The sequence below is a fragment of the Coptis chinensis genome, chromosome 3 (assembly GCF_015680905.1).
Source record: "Coptis chinensis isolate HL-2020 chromosome 3, ASM1568090v1, whole genome shotgun sequence".
NCBI lineage: Eukaryota > Viridiplantae > Streptophyta > Magnoliopsida > Ranunculales > Ranunculaceae > Coptis > Coptis chinensis.
This window is the reverse complement of record NC_141458.1, coordinates 19,347,481-19,367,657: the sequence shown is the minus strand read 5'-3', so window position 1 is coordinate 19,367,657 and position 20,177 is coordinate 19,347,481. Positions and strand designations below refer to the sequence as shown.

General features: G+C 36.2%; 3 protein-coding genes and 1 long non-coding RNA gene across 4 annotated transcripts; 1 reads left to right on the top strand and 3 right to left on the bottom strand.

Moving 5' to 3' along the window:
• Positions 1-3,833: 3,833 nt before the first annotated feature.
• On the bottom strand, positions 3,834-4,571 carry LOC147508486 (uncharacterized). The gene is made up of 2 exons (XM_086597156.1): positions 4,260-4,571; positions 3,834-4,166 (listed from the first exon to the last, which is right to left on the bottom strand). Exons 1-2 carry the CDS (start codon positions 4,569-4,571, stop codon positions 3,834-3,836), a joined length of 645 nt encoding a protein of 214 aa, XP_086453282.1.
• Positions 4,572-6,003: 1,432 nt separating this feature from the next.
• LOC147508485 (uncharacterized) lies at positions 6,004-6,654 on the bottom strand. Its single transcript, XM_086597155.1, has one exon. The coding sequence runs from the start codon at positions 6,652-6,654 to the stop codon at positions 6,004-6,006; it is 651 nt and encodes a 216-aa protein (XP_086453281.1).
• Positions 6,655-10,124: 3,470 nt separating this feature from the next.
• On the bottom strand, positions 10,125-11,946 carry LOC147508484 (uncharacterized). Its single transcript, XM_086597154.1, has 4 exons — positions 11,808-11,946; positions 11,560-11,698; positions 10,771-11,002; positions 10,125-10,412 (listed from the first exon to the last, which is right to left on the bottom strand). Exons 1-4 carry the CDS (start codon positions 11,944-11,946, stop codon positions 10,125-10,127), a joined length of 798 nt encoding a protein of 265 aa, XP_086453280.1.
• A 2,609-nt stretch (positions 11,947-14,555) lies between these two features.
• LOC147508483 (uncharacterized) lies at positions 14,556-16,836 on the top strand. The gene is made up of 6 exons (XR_015216371.1): positions 14,556-14,590; positions 14,799-14,857; positions 15,083-15,155; positions 15,447-15,502; positions 15,795-15,914; positions 16,338-16,836. It is a non-coding gene; the product is annotated as an uncharacterized LOC147508483 (long non-coding RNA).
• The last annotated feature ends 3,341 nt before the right edge of the window (positions 16,837-20,177 follow it).

Here is a 20,177-nt window from a genome sequence, read left to right as displayed (position 1 = left end):
TCAAACTTTAAACTGTCCCGCGCACAAACAACAAAGAGTTACTTTTTCATTAATGTTCCTCGTTTTCATGCTCACCTACCATTAATATTCCTCGTTTTCTTATTAATCACCATTAATATTCCTCATTTTTTTGTTAATCACCATTAAATTCTCTCATTTGTATAAACGTTTACTACTATAAAAACACTTTAAACATCTGATTTTAAATCATCTCTTACAATTTCCCTACTGATCAAACCTCATTAGTTTTACTGACTAAAAACCATGTCTCACATCTCCCTCTTCCTTATTATCACAGTCATTTTTATGGTTCTGCCTGACTGGCCTCCCCACTAGTCTGACTGTCCTACTACAGATTACTCCGATGATGTGGAAAAACCAGAAAAAGAAGAAGAAGAAGAAGAAGAAGAAGAAGGAGAATATGATGATGAATGGTTGAGAGACCCATACTACTATGATTATGTTAAAGATGGTGATGGGTCTTCCACCACCTGTGATGATAAGGATGATGGTGAAGATGGTGATGATGAAAATGAAGATAAAGAAGAGGATGATAATGACAATGAAGATGACGATTAGCCTTGTTTTCTATATTTTTAGTTTTTATTTCAATTTGTAATAACCTGTTTGGCCTACGCTTTTTTCCCTTTTAATGAAATATTATCGCACTATCTCGTCCACTAGCATCCTTAATCATTAATTCATGCTTCGATGACCTTCGACATTGTATCCATAATTAAAAACTAACGTCGACATTCAACATTGACATCGTCATCACATTACAAATACCACTTATAAAGACATACCTTATTTTCTCCTTATTCTGTAACCTGGTATCGATCACCCGATACCACATATTTCATACTTTCTGTCATCACGATCTTTACCTGAGTCCGCCTCGCTGCCCAAAGATGGATTTTTTTACCTAAACTCACATTGCTGCCAAGAACAGGATTTTTTTACTCGAACTCGACATTTCTGCCAAGAACTGGATTTTTTTACCCGAACTTGACATTTCTACCAAGAACTGGATTTTTTAACCTGAACTCACATTGCTGCCAAGAATAGGATTTTTTTACCCGAACTCGACATTGTTGCCAAGAACTGGATTTTTTTACCTGAACTTGACATTGTTGCCAAGAACTAGATTGTTTTACCTGAACTCGCATTGCTGCCAAGAACAAGATTTTTTTACCCGAACTCGACATTGCTGCCAAGAACTGAATTTTTTCTTGACCCGAACTTGACATTGCTGCCAAGAACTGGATTTTTTTACTTGAACTCGCATTGCTACCAAGAACAGGATTTTGTTTGACCTGGTATCGAGATGAGGATCTACAGATCACCAGGATTTTGTTTGACCTGATATTAATCATATAATTCTAGAGATATAATGATCTACTATATTTGTATAAATATTGATTTTCAGAATGACAATATCTTTATTGAATTTATAACCTTGATTAAAAAAAATACATCATGATACTTGAAAAAGTCTTTATTGATAAAATGATTTCAAATTGCTTACATTTTGAGGCTTTGGTAATATTACACCTTCAGCCATTTTTAAGTAGTAAGCTCTATTGATTTCGACCTTGTGAATGATGTAAGGCCCATCCCAGCTTGCTGCTAGTTTGTCAGCCCCTTTTTCTTTAGTAACTCGAGGCCATTTGACACCACTAACTTGAGTGACCATTTTCAAGACCAAATCACTTTCCTGAAAATGTCTTTCTCTTACTTTCTTGTTGAAAGCTTTTCTGAGCTACCTATGATAGGTGTCGAGCCTTACCCTTGCTTGATCCTTTGTTTCCTAGAGATTAAGAACTTCTGAAGTCATTCCTTCATCATTTTGACCATTTACTAAGATTTTGGTTCTGGATGTCGACACCACCATTTCAGATGGAGTTACTGCTTCCATGTCATAGGCCAAAGTAAAAGGTGATTCACTTGTGGCCGTTCGAGGTGTCATTCTATAAGCCTATAAGACGATGTTTAGCTTATCCACCCAAAGACCTTTCTTGTCTTCTAACTTTTTCTTTTTTTGCACACAAGTAAGGATATTTTATTAATATAATAATAATGTTATAGGAGATATAAGAGCTTAAAACTTAGGGTGATACATGACAATAGCAAATTAAAATCGGTAGTAGATTCTAGAGGATTTTCTAAGAATCTAATGAAGTCTAGCTTGGTGCAGCTCCAACAGGATGTTCCTCGTTACATAGATGCACCCTTCTTTGATGCTACATCAGCTCCAAAATTAGCTTCGCGATAGATATGAGAGAGTTTCCAAGAATCCATCTTCTGAGTTGCTCGTATCCATCTCGCTTTAACAGTCCACGGAATGTTCCCCTTGCTAAAAGCTAGGATGGCAGGTTGTGAATCTGATTCTATCCATAATCTTCTCCAACCTTTTGATGCTGCTGTCTCCACCGCCATAACAATTGCTTCACATTCAGCTTCGAAACTGGTGGTAACTCCTAGACCAAAAGCCATGACCCCCAGAACTTGACAATTGTGATCTCAAAATATAATTCCCACTCCCCCATTTCCTAGGTTCCCCCTGGATGAACCATCAGTATTGGCTTTGACTATGTCCGATTGTGGGAGCTTCCAGCAGACTTCTTTTGGGCAGCATGGTGGCTTTGGGATGCCTCGTATATTAAGAGAGTGAAGAACTTCCAAATCTTCCACTGAATTAAACATGTGCCCAGTAGCAACCAGCCCTGCAGCTTGAACTCCTTTGAACATTTCATGTTTGATAAGAATAATATTCATCTTCTTCTTATCAAAAAGAATGCGGATCTTAGTTTTTCATATCTGTGCCATTAGGTGCGTGCTCTTACATTCCATATCTAACTTTTTCTTGATATTATCCATAATGGTTTTATTTGTTGCCTCGGCTTGCCCGTTACCCTGAGCATAGTATGGCACAGATGTGAAATGCTTTATCTTGTAAGATTCCAAGAAAGCATTCACCTTCCCTCCCTCGAACTGTGGCCCACTATCTGATATAATAGCATAAGGCAACCCATATCGACATATGACTCGTTCAAAAAGGAAATTTATGACATCCTGCTCTTTGATGTGCTACAAAGCAATGGCTTCTACCCACTTTGTGAAATAGTATGTGACTGCCAATATGAACCTTCTTTTGCCTCTCCTTAGTGTTAGTGGACCAACAATATCCATACCCCATAGAGCAAAAGGCCAGGGGTTTGAGACACAATGTAATTCTTCAACTGGAACATGATGGTTTTCCAATGAATTTGGCACTGTACACATTTTTTTGCATATCAAAGATAGTCTCTTCGCATATGAGGCCAGAAATGTCCCTGCCTCGTGATTTTATTAGCCAGCAATCTACCAGCTGAGTGGTTTCCATATTTGCCTTCGTGAATCTCGGTAATTATTAGATGCGCTTCCTCAAGCGATATGCATTTCAAATGTGGACCTCCAGAATTCTTTTGATATAACTCATTATCAATTAATACATATCTTTGAGCACCAGATTTAATCCTTCTGGCCTCATTTTTGTCTTCCATTACTTTGCCCTCAGATAAGAATGAGATATATGCTTCCATCCATGACGCCCCCAGTGTGTCAATCTCTATCACTTCTGAGTCATCGATATCGATACTTGGCCTTTGTTAAACTCCGATATGTAGAGTGCGACCCTCTGTGTTTTCCAGCATCGCTGCAACATATGTCAGGGCATCAGCATGCCTGTTCTCATTTCTATTGAGATGCTGAAGCTTTATCTTACTGAAGTCCCTCAACTTGGATTTTATGAAGTTCAAAAAATCCACCATATTTTCACATTTTGCCAAATATCATCCATTGATCTGGCTGACCACGAGCATCGAGTCGCTGAAGATTGACAACTCTTTTATGTTGAGTAATCTAGCCATTTCGAGACCAGCTATTAAAGCTTCATACTCAGCCTCATTATTAGATGCATGGAACCCCAAAGTTATTGCCATTTCGAGTCTTTGAATTTCAGGAGTGACCAGCACCACTCTGATGCCACACCCCTTACCTCCAGATGATCCATCGACAAATAATCTCCAACCATTAGTTCTCACCCATGGATCGTCTGTATCGATAACATCTTCAGGCTCTTGCAGCATTGAGAATTCCTCTTCTTCCATGCCCCAACTAGCATCCTTAGATAGAAAATCTGCCAGAAAGTCAGCCAATACCTGACTTTTCTCTGATACTTGGTTTCAATACTCTACTCCGAATTTGTTTATTAGTACCGACCATTTAGACATCCTTCTTGACTTAGCAGTTTTTGCTAGAGTTTGCTTTAATGGTAGATTCATCATCACTATCACAGAATGTGCTTGAAAATATGGCTTCAGCCTCTGAGATAAAAATAAAAGTGCCAAAGCATATTTCTCCATAATGGAGTACCGAGTCTCCGCCTCGAGCATCGTGTTGCTCTGAAAATATTCCGGTCTTTCCAACCCATTTTCTACTTTCACAAGGACAGAACTTATAGCAAAATCTGATATAGCCAAATAAAGGATCAAACTTTCTCCCTCATCTGGTTTTGTAAGTGTTGGCATTTCTTACAAATATTTCTTTAATTCGGAAAATGCATCTTCACATTCCTCATTCCAACAGAATTTAACATTCTTTTTAAGCAACTTAAAAAGTGGCTTACATCGATCTGAAGTTCTGGAGATGAATCTATTGAGCGCAACTATTCTTCCCGTCAACCTTTGTATCTACTTTCTGGTTGTAGGAGATGGCATTTGCTGAAATGCTCGTATTTGATCAGGATTAGCATCGATACCCCGCTTCGTAACGATATACCCTAAAAACTTGCCAGAACTAACCCTGAAGGTACACTTTTCAAGATTAAGTTTCATATTAAACTCTCACAATATTTTGAATACATTGTCAAGGTCCTTTACATGATCTACAACTTTCATAGATTTGATGACCATATCATCTATATAGACCTCGACAATTCGTTTGATGAGTTTTTTAAACATTTTCTCTACTAGTCTTTGATAAGTGGCTCCAACATTCTTCAACCCAAATGGCATTCTGATAAAATATTATATCCCTCCATTAACAATGAACGCCATTTTTAGTTGGTCCACAATAGCCATTAGAATCTGAAAATATCCCGAATACCCATCGCAAAAATTGATCAGCTCAAAACCAGCAGTTCGATCAACCAACTCATCAATTCTAGGCATAGGATAATGATCCTTTGGACACTTTTTATTTATATTAGTAAATTTGACACAAATTCAAACTCTACCATCTTTCTTAGGTACTACCACGATGTTTGCTACCCATTGAGAATGCTCTACCTCTCTGATTATGCCATTTTTTAACATCTTATGTATCTCGACTTGCACCGCTTCTTCATACATCGGTCTCACCTTCTGATGTTTTTGGTGCACCGAAATTGCATTCTCTTCCATATTCAGCTTGTGTGAACAAACATCTGGATTGATACCAGTGAGGTCCGACATCGACCATGTGAAAACATCCTGTTTCTCTTTCAAAAAAACCATCAACTCATTTCTTATGTTTTCCTCCATCTCTGTACTAATGAATGTATGACGCTCACTTTCTCCTGTACTAATATTAACTTTCTCCACCGTTTCTATGGTCTTTCTTTCCTAGAGGGGCTCTTCATGTTGCTTGAGCTCTTGAGTGAACTTTACCTACTTATGTATCTAGATATTGGTGTTGACAAGCAAAGCTTGTTGTAACTGCTAGTTAGAATTTTCCAAGACGCCCTAGTGTCTTTGCTTTTCCCCTTCATCATTCCCTTTACTGTGACAAAATTACATTTTTCTGACTCGGACTGATCACTCCTAATTTCATACAATCCATATACAGTCGGGAATCAAATGACTTGATAGAATGGCTAGGCACAGCCCGCATTTTATGTATCCACTTCCTTCCCAATATGGCATTGTGATCAGAATGGTGCTTGATGACCACGAATGTCGTCATAACCGTTTGAGGCCCATCTCAAACTGGCAATTTTATCTCTCCAGTGGGCTTGGTACAAGTTCCATTAAAACAATATAAATTGAACTTCGGTGGCTTTAAATGAGACTCATCGAGACCAATTCCTTTGAATGCTCTCCAAAATAAAATATTAACTGAACTACCGTAGTCCACTAATATCTTCTGTACATCATAGCCAGCAATACGCAAAGTGATTAACAAAGCATTGTCATGTGGTAACATTACCTTTGATAGATCCTCTGGTACGAACATAATTGCACCAAGAATGCTAGCCGACACCAGCTGCTGATTCACCAGACTTGGCTCGACATTGACCTCGAGCACCTCTTTCACCATTGATATCTTTCTTATCTTATCTCGAAGGATTTTTTTCTTGGGAATTTCTCCTTTGTAAATCATGTTTATTACCCCCAGTGGCTTCTCATGTATAGTCGTCGCTTCTTCAGGTCTAACATCAACCCGAAATTCTCTTAATTTTCCTTCTTTCATGAGCCTGTCAATCTTTTTTATCAAATGTAGACACCTATTAGTTTCATGGTTCTCAACCTTATGAAATTGACAGTAAGGTCTGCCTTTTATCTCCCTAAGAGTGAATTTCGGCCAAATCACGAACTCTTCTTCCACTATCCTCCTCAATATATCTTCCGACATGGAATTGAGAGCTATGAAATTACTAGGATCTAATTCCTCCTTCAGTGTTTTCTCAAACTTCCTTCTTTGTTGCGGCTGATTATCTCTGTTTGTGTACTGCTCCTGAGATCTTTAATGATCTGACCTCGAGGAATCTCGACTTTCATATCGATCAGTACTATCTTTATCTCTTCTTCCTGCATCAGTGACTTGCAACAATACTTGAGCGATGGCCATCTTTAATCCTTCCTCGACTCTGATATCTCTATCAGCTTTATCATACAATTCTTGTAGAGTTTTAACCTTTTTTCTCAACAAATACTTGTGCATAAAATATCATGGTATTACACTTACTTGGAAGGCTATGACAGCTGTCATTTCTTATTCATCCAATCTTTCTACCGATTGGGTTTACCTTGCCAAAAATCTTTCAATGATTCCTTCTTTTAATTGAAATAAGGTCGACACCTGCTTTGGTTGCACCCTTTAGTGACCGTAATTGGTGAGGAACCTTTCTTCGATTTCACGAAAGCATGAAATGGATCCCTCCAAAATTGTGCAAAACCATTTTAGTGCTTTGCCTTTTAAACTTGAAGAAAATGATCGACATAGTACAGTATCCCAATACTCGATACCCTGATATATCGAGAACTGATGTCGATAACTAAAAAGATGGTCCATGGGATCAATGGCCCCCTCATACTGACTGAATTTTAGATTCTTGAACTTTGGAGGTAAAGGTGCCCTTTCTATCTCCTTTTTCAATGGATTCCTACTCACATCATCTACCAACTTTCGTATCGAAGATGAGACTTTTTCCAGTAGCTAATCTCCTAATTGCTTCTGCATCATTTCTTGCACCATTTCCTTCGTGATTGGTGCTTTAACTTCTTCTTCTTGCACCACCTTTGGTGTCACTCTCGCTACAAATTGTACTTCTTCAGGATGGCTTCTTCTCACCTCCTCGAGGTGACTCTTTCTCACCACTGGGGTGCCTGAGCTTGACTCCTCGTCATCTTTCTCATACATAGCGTCTTCAGCACGCTTCTCCTTTTTTTCCCTCACCGCTTTATTTTCAGCCAGCCATTAACATCTGATTTTGTTTTTCTAATTCAGCCATCCTTCTCAACAAATCTTCTAAAGATACTTCTTCCTCTCATATCTCATCCACTTCTTCCACCAGTGTAGTTATTGATCGTCTAGTTCTTCGCTCTGCATTCTTAGATGCTGCTTGAGACGTGCTTGCTTCATCAACCATTAATGCTTTGTTTGTTGTCGCTCGTTTGGGAAGAATCTTGACAAGAAACCAAATATCTCTCTAAACAAATTCACTATTCTTCACTGATCCTATCGAAACTCCTTCAACCCCCTTAACAGTAGATTCGAAACTCCAAAGAAAACAAGAAAAAAGTGTTCTTTCTTGATCCTTAAAACACGTACGCTGCCAATGTAGTTTGCAAAGAAGTTTCTCAAAGATCAACAATCAAGAATTAAACAAGAATCAAGAACAAAGATCGAGATGAAATTTATTTTTATTGATTAGTAACAGTGGTTACAAGTTTCTCTCTTTCTCTCTTTCTTTGCTCTAGTTTTGTTGGTTTTTCTCTAATGAATTTGGAATGAATGTTTCTTCCTCTTTCCAGTCTTTATATAGTATTGAAATGGTAGCTTTGCCCAATCATTCCCTACCACGTGTCCCTTCTCTTCTTCTTCCTCCTTTTCTCGCTTTTCTTGCAACATACAAACTATAGTGCGAAATATCGACAATCACGTCAATATTTCTTATTAATCACAATATTTGGGTTGGAATATCGGGGTGACGATATTTTCCCACGACACCAACCATTTAGGCTGAGTCCAATGGTGCATCCACCTCTATTTCCATTCCACCAAAAAATAGTGTTTTGAGGATGGGGAGTAAATTTTGGTGTCCAATGGTTCGGACCATTCTACACCACTTCGATCGACACGAAATTAAAAATAAAATAACATAAGAACGGGTTATAATTAGTTTCTAACTTGGTGGGGACACAAAACAATTGACTCCATTTCAAATGTCGCCAAATGATATGCTTAAATTGCATTTCTTCAATTTTGGCTCCAATTCATCTGACATAGAATGTACTTTGCATTCCTAAAAAACACTCTCTATATATAGAGAGTGATATTTGGATGAAGGGTGTAAAAACCGCCGCTCCCCACACCATTTTTGTGAGGATACGGGGCATTGGACATAGCCTTACCAACACCAAATTTTTTGCAATCTTGGCATCAAATGAGACTATATTTGGTGTTAGAACTGGTGTTATGTTTCACTATCACATGCATAGTACAAAAATATCAAGATATGGGAATATATCGACCTCTGAAATTTCGATATATTTCGTCAATATATCCCCTTGTGTGGGATATTTTACATAAAAACATTTGTTAATATCGTCGATATATCAACACATATAAAAAAATCTTCAGTAGTTTGGCGATATTTTAGGATATATCATTAAAAAGGGATTCAAAGTTTCAAACAAAAAAAAATAATTGAATCCGGGAGAGAGAGAGGCCAGAGAGGGAGGACAGACGATTAAACCAATTACACCTCAAATTCACACTACTAATGTTTCCGCTCAAAGAAATTTGGAATAACAACCTCCACTGGAACTAAGAAATAGATTCCATAAATAACTTCATATTTCTTATATCCTCTTTGGTGCCAAGATACATTAGAGTTTACTCCAACATAAAGAAGCTTATCAAATCGGCCAGGCCGTAAAAGTGCTGGATCAATAAGATCAGGTCTGTTGCTTTGCCCCAATGATGAACAAATCCTGGCAAATCAAGTGGTGAGAAAAGGATTACAGGCATAATAAACCAGGGTATGAAGGAAAGAAGGAGATGAAAACAATACAAAAACTCATACCTATGTGGAATCATTCAGGCCATCAATTTCCGCAAGCATCTAGAAACAAGAAACATCCACCACAATCAAGACAAACGCTAGGCATAGACAGAGATAGAAATTTGTATATATAAAATAAAAGAGAGGTGGCACTACAAGAATATTGAGCATTTACCATGTCATTAACCGTGGCTAAAGACTTTTTGCCATGGTTCTAAGCCGTTGCACGACTATTGCCAATGCGCCTGTTGCTAATCTTTGGCCATGACTAAGGACCATGGGTAAAGCTTCATTTTATGCCACGGTTATAAACTGTTACATGGGCTGTGGTGAATTTTCCCGTTTGCCACAACACTAAACCATGGCTAATGCTCACACGACCTGTGCCCTTGCCTTTTGTGGAATGGATCTATAATTTGGCCACAGGTCTAGGCCGTGGCAAATGTCTTTTATTAGACTGTATCTAAAGTTTAGCCACAGTTTATGGCCATGGCAAATGTATTGAATTGGATGAAAAAAAATTGATTCTGGCGCCATACTAAATTCATACAATTCGCATCACACCTGCAGGTCATACAAAATTCTATCATTTCAATCAAACCCACAAGAATTTTTGCAGGGGTTTCGCCAAGGGTCGAGCCGGACTACTTTTAACAATTTTATTGACATCATACTTTATACAAGTGAAAGCACATACTAGCGCAATCAACATGGTAGAGTACACAGAAACAACTTTTGCAGGATCTGTATTCACAGGTTTCCCAAAAAGCCCTTCCTTGACAAGGCCCCATATGACAAGAAGTGTCCCAAACATGCTCATCCTACCAGGTTTCAGTACACCCACAAGAGCTCCTACCACGAAGAAGCTACCGGCAAGAACAACCTCGGTAAGAGAGGCAAACAAAGTAACAATGAGATCAAAAGAGAATCCTGACGATGCATATCTCATAAGTGTACTAAGGCAGTTTCATGCCATAACATAAATATTAGGATGTCACGTGAATTAAGAATGAAGTCCCCGACGCGAAACTAACTTATGTAATTCCAAGTGCATTGGACAAAAAATGGTAAAAGAGCATCAAGTTCTTATACTGGATGAACTTAAGGTCAAGCATATCTGTGCTGAGCAGACGCCTAAGTGAAAACCAGTGAAGGGTGCCCTATTGTAACTTCAGTTCTATAATTGGAATTGATTACCAAATCTTGGAGCAAGTAAATGAGACTAAATAAAAATGTCAAACCTCTAGGCGCTGGAGATCAGTTACTGGGGAGGCTTCCTTCACCTCTGTTAGGTTGTAGATATTTAATACGTTGTCCCATTTTGGGACAGTCCTATTTCTGATGAGTCCATTTGCCACAGCTCCAAGGTAGAGGAAGGCTTTCACCACACCAGAAAGGAAGATCTCACTTGCAATCAATTGAGAAGATGTAACTTCTATTGGTGTTGTACAAATCCCATATCTACAAGTGACCCTGCGAGATAGAGCAAACACAATATTAGTCAGTAACATGTCTTTCAAAGAGCTATGTGACCCAAACAGCCCAGCATATGCTTACTTTTGCTAGGTATTACTTTCTTTAGTACTGAGAACTTGGGGAGGTAGAAAATACTCGATTGAGTATAAGCATGAACACAAGAATATCTTCTTGTCTTACAAGCAAAAATACATCATCCACGAATAACAACCATCTCTCATATACAATTTATTGTAGCATGGAAGAATTACAAGATGTTTAATTCTATTAATATAAACTTTTGCTCACTATAATTATCCCAAGTGAATTCAGCATGTTATTATCTTTCATTGGGCTGAATACTGTAATTCTAGCGCATAATAGAGGGCAGCGGCATCCATAGCTAGGTTTTCCGGAACATGGGCCACATACCTTATTTCAATTTCCATCAAACAGTACAATCAAGTATTTTATACTAGAATAGATATTCAATGACACGACATTCTCAGAGGTTGTTAGGCAAAAAATGGTGCAGGGCTATAAGTATCATATATAGCGTTTGTAAGTGTTATTACCTCTGGTCAGCAACTATCATATTGGAGTAACCACCATATGTGATACTTCCATCCCAGAAAATGCCATTGTATGTAAATTGGATTTTGTCACAGTAGTTTTCTTGCGAGTTGTTGTAGAATTCACATTCTAGGCATGAAGCTGCTCAATTGTGTCAAGCTCTTCCTCAACTATATGATCTTCCTCAACTATTCCTCGAGCACCATCTATTGAACATTATATTGTTCAATAATAGCATCGAAGTTATCACCATCAAGTTCTTCTACGACAGTACTAAATGCAACATTCTCCTCGAAAAAGGGGAAGTCCCCTCCCACCTCAAAATTAGTGGAATTTGACCTTCCAACCCCTTTCAAATGCCACACTTGGTGGTTGACTTGTTTCTCCATGCATTCTCCAAAATGTATACTATTTGTAGAAGCAATGTGACCACCTCATAGGCTAGTGCTCGACCCCTATTTCTACAATTATCGCATGGACATGGGATCACATTCTTGTGGTGACAGTTATCCTTTGCAAATTGTACAAATTAATTAACACCATGAATAAAACGATCGTCCTCTTTTAGTAGATCAATCCAACTTTTATCTATCACCCCAAACCCCTCCATACTGTAGTTCTTGCAATACGAATAAATCAAAAATATTTAGAGCTGAAAATACAATGGCAAGTAAACCATACACATAATAGACCACCACATAAGTAAATAACGAACTCCACGCTAGGAGAGACTAAAATAGCACAAGTACTACATCCAACAATCAATCTAACCTAGTTGCACCCATAAATTCAAATAAATTGGAAGCACACAAAAAAACGGATCGATTGAGGCATGCATACTAAAAAAACAAACTACATTCTCACTTAAAAAAAATGAAACTAGATAAAGAACAGTAACAACAAAGATGATATCATATGCAACCAAGTAGGATGTTATCTAGAAGAAATATAATTATACCGCCCACATTAGCAGCGTATTTGAGTTAACCCAGTAGAAATATCTTAACTTGCATTCAATCTAATATAGAGTAGGAGCATAAAAATAAAAGGGTTAGTTAGTGTTGCAATTAGTGTTACCCCCCCCCCCCCCCCATTACTAGTTGCAATTAGTGTTACTGATTTGCAAGATACAACGGTTCTGAGATGAATTTTTTTTTTTTTATGAAGAAATCGAAATCACTCAAATGGGGGTATCACTACTATTTTTGAAAACGGGGTAACACTAATTGCAACTAGTAATTTTTAACCAAAAAAAAAGAAAGCAAGTAAGGGTTCTCCTACTCAACCAAAAACAAACTTCAACAAAGACTTGATATTAAAACAATTACTTCTTGAGACTACCGTGAACACTAGGCTTTGGTTTAGAAGAAGTATCAATAACAACAGTAGCATCCAAGTTACTAATCTTGGTACGTATCGACAAATGGACTATTAAGGTGCTTAGAATCATGATGAATTTGTATGTGAGACACTCTCACTTACAATATAATAAAATATTAAATATATTAAATTATTTCTTCTAAAATAAATAACAAATGGGTATATTTGACCTTACAAAATATTGATTTGAATTCCATAAAAATGCCCATCACTTAGCTAATCAACACTACAACTTACTGGAATTAACATTCTGAACTGCACCTTAACTAGGCAGACAGATATAATAAGTAGAGAACATAATGCAAGTACATCACGTCAACAAGTAGCAAATATCTAAAAAACATTTCATATACCAAACAAATGTGATTTTATTGAACTTAGTTATACCTAAAAAACTTAAACGACCAACACAAACCCATTTTAACTTAGAATAAGGACTAACATCTATTATAATAAAACACAATGGCAAGACAAAGAGTGGTCGGGATCGTCTAGGGATCTGAGTTAGATTGGAGCAGATGTACGATCTAGAGCATTTTGAAACTCCTTTTCAATGCCATTTAAAAGTATTACTTGATGAACTAAATGTTTTGTAATACAAATTCAATGCATGCATTGATATGTAATCAATATTTCAATTAATAATAATTTAATGAGCTAAACCTAAGCATTGGAACCATATAATTTGTGTTCAATTCATACACTGGTTACACATCGGATGCCTACTTTAATTTAATTAAATTTTTAATTAATAAAAATTTAATGGGCTAACTTTAAGTTTGTTCCTTTTATAACAATTAACAAAATTTATAACGGCTTCTCTTCCCAATCCGTTGTGGACTTTTGGATTGGGCTTTGTTTCTATTAGACTAAACAAAACGTAAAGGAAGAAACCAAAACGTCAACTTCTGAACTTCCAATAGACCCGCGAATTAACTCCACCATCAAGTACTGCTTAAAACAAAGTCGGCTGCTCAACAACTAAACTCAACATCTCTGACTCCAGTGTCTCTCATCCTCTCCCAACAATTTCTGATCCTTGAGATGGATTCATGACCGCCATGATGCACCACTCCTATTTTCTCGGGTAGGTTCTCTTTTCGATTGTTCGATTTTCCCCACAAACTTCTCCTTTCATTCATTGAACATTTTTTTTTTTGAAACTTTGAACGAATTCAAATATGGGCATTTTCATTGCCCTTGGATTGTCGATTTCAAGCATAAGATGACATTCTACATGGAATCCAAAAGCTCTTTCTACATGGTTTAAATAATAAATACTAAAACGCACAAATTGAATGATTGAATGCTTTTCTCATTTATTGAATTGAATACTGAGACTCTTCTTTTCAATACACAAAGGAAATAACAACCATTTGTCTCCACGACTCCATTCTCTTCATTTTTAAGGTTAGGTTGCTAGCAATCTTTTTTTTTTTCCCCCCCTTTTTCTTTTGCAAAATGAATTCTATTGCTAATTTTATTGATTTACATTTTTTGTTACTCAATTTTGAACTAATAGTGCCACTTGATTGTTCCACACAAGTTCAAATGTTGTTGGTGAATGGTTGGTTTGTGCACCACGAAAACAAAAGCGAGAAAAAAAGCGATGGGCTTTGACGTTAATGGTTCATGGTTAAATGGATTCACAAGGTAAATCCCTAATTAATTCTCGATGAATGTTAACAATTGTAATCGAAAAGGTACATTATGAGAGCCGTCATCTTCTAAACCTTCTATCTCCCTCATTCAAAAAGTGAAACAATTTAGTTTCAAGTTTATTCCAAATCTAATGTTCACATTGTATGGAATGGTGTTGTTATCTCACTCTTCTTCAAAACCATCTCATTTGGTTTGCTAGATAATAAATGAAGGCATGGGCAAGACTCTGTGAAGCATGTCTTTTGTGCAACATTGAAGGTACACAAACATTTTCGAACTTCTCCTTTTCTTTGATAATGGTTCATGGATCCATTGAATTAGGTGCATCCATTTGTATAATTCTATGTATAACTGCTCTTCTCTTATTTATTTTTAGCATCATCAATATTATAGTTCCAAATAAAAAATTCAACAAACATTTAAGAACATTTCTGCGTAATTTTTACTTTCTAACAGTAATCGTTAATTTCTTTTTAATGACAGTGATTTGAGTCAGATAATCATGATAAGAGAAAGTGAGATAAACGGTGTAGCTTGAAATGCAGTCTTTCCCAAGGTATGACACATTGGAATCTTATTTAATGAATCTAGGAAGTTTAAAACTAGCGTTTCCCAGCTAAAATGACATTAAAGGATTCATTTTTAGTAACGTCAGAATCCAGCTAAAAAAAATCAGAAACCATTCCAAAAACCCCCGGAATACTGACTCTTCTATCCTGAAAATAAATTACTCTATTTTAGAACGATGATCACTCATATTCCTTCTTCTCTCAGTGGCTTCCTCCTCTTCATATGTACCTGATATGATTATGTTTTATCAGCTAGGTTCTTTGTTTGCATTGTGCAGGAACACTTATCATATGAAGATGGCCTTTCAGGTACAATTGTTTCGTGCATGTCTAAGTACGCCCTGGTTTAACTCTCGACTTCACTAAATGTTCCTTCTGAGTGTTGATTATTCACTAGCTTGAATCACATATGTTACAATTTGTAAATTTTCTATGTTCTTGGCTAGGCAATTTTTTTATATATATTTTGGTTTAGTTTTTCTTTTCTAATTTGTTGTTTTGTTGACTGAATATGGAATTCAAATTATACTTCCCGAAGTGTTTGTTATATTCTAATCAGTAATACAGAAAGAACTATTGTTTGTTAGAGTGCCTCAACGAAGTAACTTTTTTTTTTCTTAACTCAGGTCCAATGACGAACTTGCAGCCGATCAAAACTCGACTTGACCATAATTGGAAAAGGGTATAAACTCTAATCAAGAAGCACAACTCTAATCCTGTTATCTGTTTTCCTAGAGCTTTGACATGTTAGATTCATTATTTTATTTATAATTCTTCCTTTCTTTTATTTTTTCAAGAAAAGCTCTTCATAGTAACCATAAACCTAAGTTATCATTTGACCTAAACTAGATAATTACTTAAGCTCTCTTCATATTCATCCAATGTGAATTACCTCTGCCATGAATGTGTGGTTACAAATAATCCATACAATGTATATTTTGCTTTACATCAATTTGGAAAACATTGACGTTACTAATTTTGAGTTTTTTTAGACAACTTAGTCAATGTATTGATTCAAAGGTCCATTCTCTGCCATGAATGTCTGGTTACAAATAAATCATTTTAGGCTAATAGTTTGGTTTTTGGTTTTGGCAAGAGTTTGTTATTGGTTACGCATCCTATTAATATTGAGAACCATATTACCAACACTTTGCATTGTTACCTTTCAGATTCGAAGGTGTGATCCAACATCTAGGAATGGAAAATCCAGCTCCTGCTGTGAGCCTTTCTGAAGAAGAACTACGTACAAATGGAAGGGTCAAAATAGAAAAATTGAAAGAAATGGGAAGAGACGGGCCTTACATGGTAAAACTTTATTTGGACATTTTAAATAATTTATCAATTGGTTGACCTTACTATCATAAAACAAGAGAAAATGTAAGAGGAAAGTTGTTTTTAAAAAATGTGTCCCGACTGTAGAGTTGAAGTGAAAGACGACAATAAGTGAACTTCGAAGGCACATGGGGGTGTTGGTTGAAATGTAGAAACCAAATAATGATTGAAACAGAGGTGAAGAGACATTGGATTTCGTGTGTTTATAGTATGTTTTTTCTTTCAAGAGATTTGCATGGTAGTAATAGTGTTAGTAGTTATCTTCGCTTATGTGATTTTACTAAGCAAAGCAACTGCATTATTGCTCTTATGGTGATTTCCATGGAAATGGCATGGTTCCCTATTTTCTTTTTCATTTTCAAAATTATGTTTTTGTAAACTATGTTTGAGATTCAAAACTTGATAATATATGAACTTTTGAGTTGAATAGGGACAACAAAAGGAACCGAATATTGGAAGGAGAGTATTGCAAGAATAGATGTTTCCATGCCTTGCTGAGATAAACAAGGCATGTTTACTTTTTCATGGGGTTTTGTCTTTGTAGACTGTGAGTGGTTTTTTTTTAAAAAAAAAGAAAAAAATGATTATTTGGGGTTTTGTATGTGTGTTATGTAGGGTGGTAGGGTAGTAGTCATTAAAAGGAGGTATTGTTAGCTAAATACCGAGGAGTACTTGGTTTTAGAAAGTCGATAGGCATATGCTTAGTGTACTGAAGGTCCTGTATTCATTTCCCAAGAATTTAGAAATCAATTGAAGTGGAAAATAATGGTATATACATGTCCACTAAGGATGTCATTGTTAAGAAAAAGTTAGGGAAAAAACCAATGTAAACTTCATATACATTTCCTATGCTAGCTTTCAAATGATATTGGGTTGTAAATTGGAATTTGTTGAGAATTTGGACTGATAAAGAAAACCCAGATTAGGTTGAGATTTTATTAGAGAGGAGACAAGTGTTTAGTGAGTATGAAACACCTTTAATTGACGAGTCGAGCGTATTAAAACCACAATAATGGTGGTGTTCCATTTTTGACTTTCTGACTCTTAGGCTAATAAACAACTTATTACTCCCAAGGCTTCATGTTATAATTTTATTTTGTGACTCTTATAAGTGCAACCCATGTCTAATAAATTTCTTTGTAATGTACGTTTATGGTGTATGTATTTCGTGAGAGTAGGTATTTTAAACTAGGAGCTGTATTTTCTGCTTTGTTTTGCCATTATTAATTAACTTGAGTATAAAGCTTTGTACTATAATGGTGCAACTATGTGTTTAACAAAGAAAGGGAGGTAGCTTACTGTTTTCGCCACGTCCTCTATGTAAGTATATTAGTAAACTGGTCATGTTTCCAAATGCTCATTGGCTCTTGCACGTGGTAATTGATGGCTTTATTTAATGATTTCCTCCTTGAACTTTGGGGATGTGAAGAGGACTCCCAATAAGCATATTGGTTACTTGCCCAATATTTCTGTGAGTGAGCGAGCTTTCCTGGTGGGCAAAGTATGTTACCTAATTCAGTTGGTTTCTAAACATTTCTGGGTGGGCTGAGTAGGCAGAGCAAATCAACGTCATGGTTTTGTCGGAAGAAGGCCATCCAAGAGTGTTTAAAGGGAATGAACTTGCTATAATGGAAATCAAAATACAGATTCCTACCATAGAGGTTTTTAATACCATAACTCTTCTTTATCATAAGAGAGAAGGAAACCATAACTACTCATCTAAATATTTTGCTAAACTGTTTATCTCTCCTATTTAGCTCTTTTGAGCTTTACATCGAATTTATACGAATTTAATCAGGAAATGTTTCCATATACTCATACTCATACAGTAACCGAAGGCAGAGATGTGAGGCAACTTAATCTTGCATGGGCATGGGCTTCTAAACACTTTTTAATATAACTTTCAAATAAATGTCGCACTCTTGCTTGGCCCTCTAAAGTCTCAGCTCCTCATCTCCTTAACTCCAACTCTAATCTTTACTCTCTTCATATTTGTTATCATGTAATCTCTCTCTCTTCTATCATGCTCTCTAATTTTCTGTATGTTTCTTTCGACAATTTTCCAGGGCTTTATTTTTGGAAGGGGATTCGGAGTAGAGGATGATTTCCAAGAAACTTGGGATACACATGTAATGATCGAGAAATTGTCAACCGGTGATGGATTCAGATGATTTCCCGGATTACACCCCTTTCCTCCCTCAGAACCCCTCACTAATTGACACGAGGAATTCACTTCATCCACCACCACAACAGCACTGAGTATCCTTATTCCCTCAAATTTTTATGCTACTTATTTTTCTTATTTAACTTGCTGGGAAATTTGTGGCACTTTATGCTCGACTTCTTATCTCCAATTTGCAGGTGAAGGTAGATGTCTCTTGTTTGGTTTCATGCACTATTACACTAATAATTTTGTGGATTACTCAATCTATACTTTAAAGTTCGTTTAAGGTGATATTTTTATTAGAACTTGTTGTCGTGGAAACGACAACAACCTGAAAGGTTGACTGTCAGCAACTTATGCTTGCTTATGTTTCTCATTACGTGGAATGCTGGATTTGTTTTATAATATAGGATTTAATTTCAGTTTTGGTTATAAGATTGCTTTGCAGATCTTTCATAATTTTGTAGTTTGTACTTTGTACTAATCAATTTGTGGTTATTGGTGTCTTATCACTCAAAATGTTGCTTCTAAATGGACTGGTAGTTTAGGTACAAATGACTTTTTTGAAATCTTTATATTTTTTGTTCTCAGGAAAGGGTTAGCTCATTTTAACACAAGCAAGGGTATGATTTTCTCTGTAATACGTATTCTAAATCAGTTACTTTGTCTTTCATTGTGCAGAAGCACTTATCAAATAGAAAATCTCCTTTCAAATAGACACTAACATAGTTTACCATCAACTTCAGTTTCTTTTAAATTTGCTTACCCATTTTAATTACATACTCAATTCAAAAATTTGTTCAAACAACTTATTTTACTTGGTTCAGCAAATCTTAATTTTATTTTTCCTTTCATAATTTGAAAAGCCAGATTATACTTTAATTGAATTTTTTTTTGCGATAGTCGATGTAATTTCTCATAGGGTCAATCCCTTTATTTAAACGGTCAATTGGTATTGTTTGTTTAATCTATCATTGCTAACATTTGTAAGGTATCCTCAGTCCTTTAAACTAATGGCGAACAACCAATTGAGACTATTTTTTTTTTTCAAGCATCTAAGATATTGTTGTTATCTTACAGTCCGTATGAGAAAATACCCCAAACATTTTTGTGTCTCTCGAGTAAGAAAATGAAGCAAAGTCCTTGCGATTGATATTAACTTAATTATTTATTTTTTGGGTTTACTTTTGCAGGTTCAAAAAATGGAGTTAAATCAGCGTGGTCAAGCTACTTGAAACACGAGGGACATAGAGGGTTTGAATGGTGGATCATGGGAATGTACAAATGGTAGTACTTTGTTTTCCTTATTAGTGGTACTAAGCATAGACAAGTATTCGAAAAATTTACGCAACTTTAGATGTAAATTCTTTGATAGGTCGTTTAAAGGTATAATTTAACAAATAAACATGTGAACAATACACAGCGGTTTTTTTTTTTTTCTAGCCACGCGTTTTCACAGAGAAGCTAACAAGGTGGTTGATACCTTAGCAGTTAGCATCTACTTGCTGGAGTT

Bases quoted from the DNA above. Each gene is read 5' to 3' on its own strand.
- LOC147508486 (XM_086597156.1), bottom strand. From the start codon at position 4,571: ATGCCAACACTTACAAAACCAGATGAGGGAGAAAGTTTGATCCTTTAT. The intron at 4,167-4,259 runs GTACTAATAAAC...TTTCTATCTAAG, and splicing joins GAAGGATGTCTAAATGGTCG to GATGCTAGTTGGGGCATGGA.
- LOC147508485 (XM_086597155.1), bottom strand. From the start codon at position 6,654: ATGTCGGAAGATATATTGAGGAGGATAGTGGAAGAAGAGTTCGTGATT.
- LOC147508484 (XM_086597154.1), bottom strand. From the start codon at position 11,946: ATGGAGAAACAAGTCAACCACCAAGTGTGGCATTTGAAAGGGGTTGGA. The intron at 11,699-11,807 runs GTGATAACTTCG...ACAATTGAGCAG, and splicing joins TGTCGTAGAAGAACTTGATG to CTTCATGCCTAGAATGTGAA. The intron at 10,413-10,770 runs GTTTGACATTTT...TCTCTTACCGAG, and splicing joins CTGATCTCCAGCGCCTAGAG to GTTGTTCTTGCCGGTAGCTT.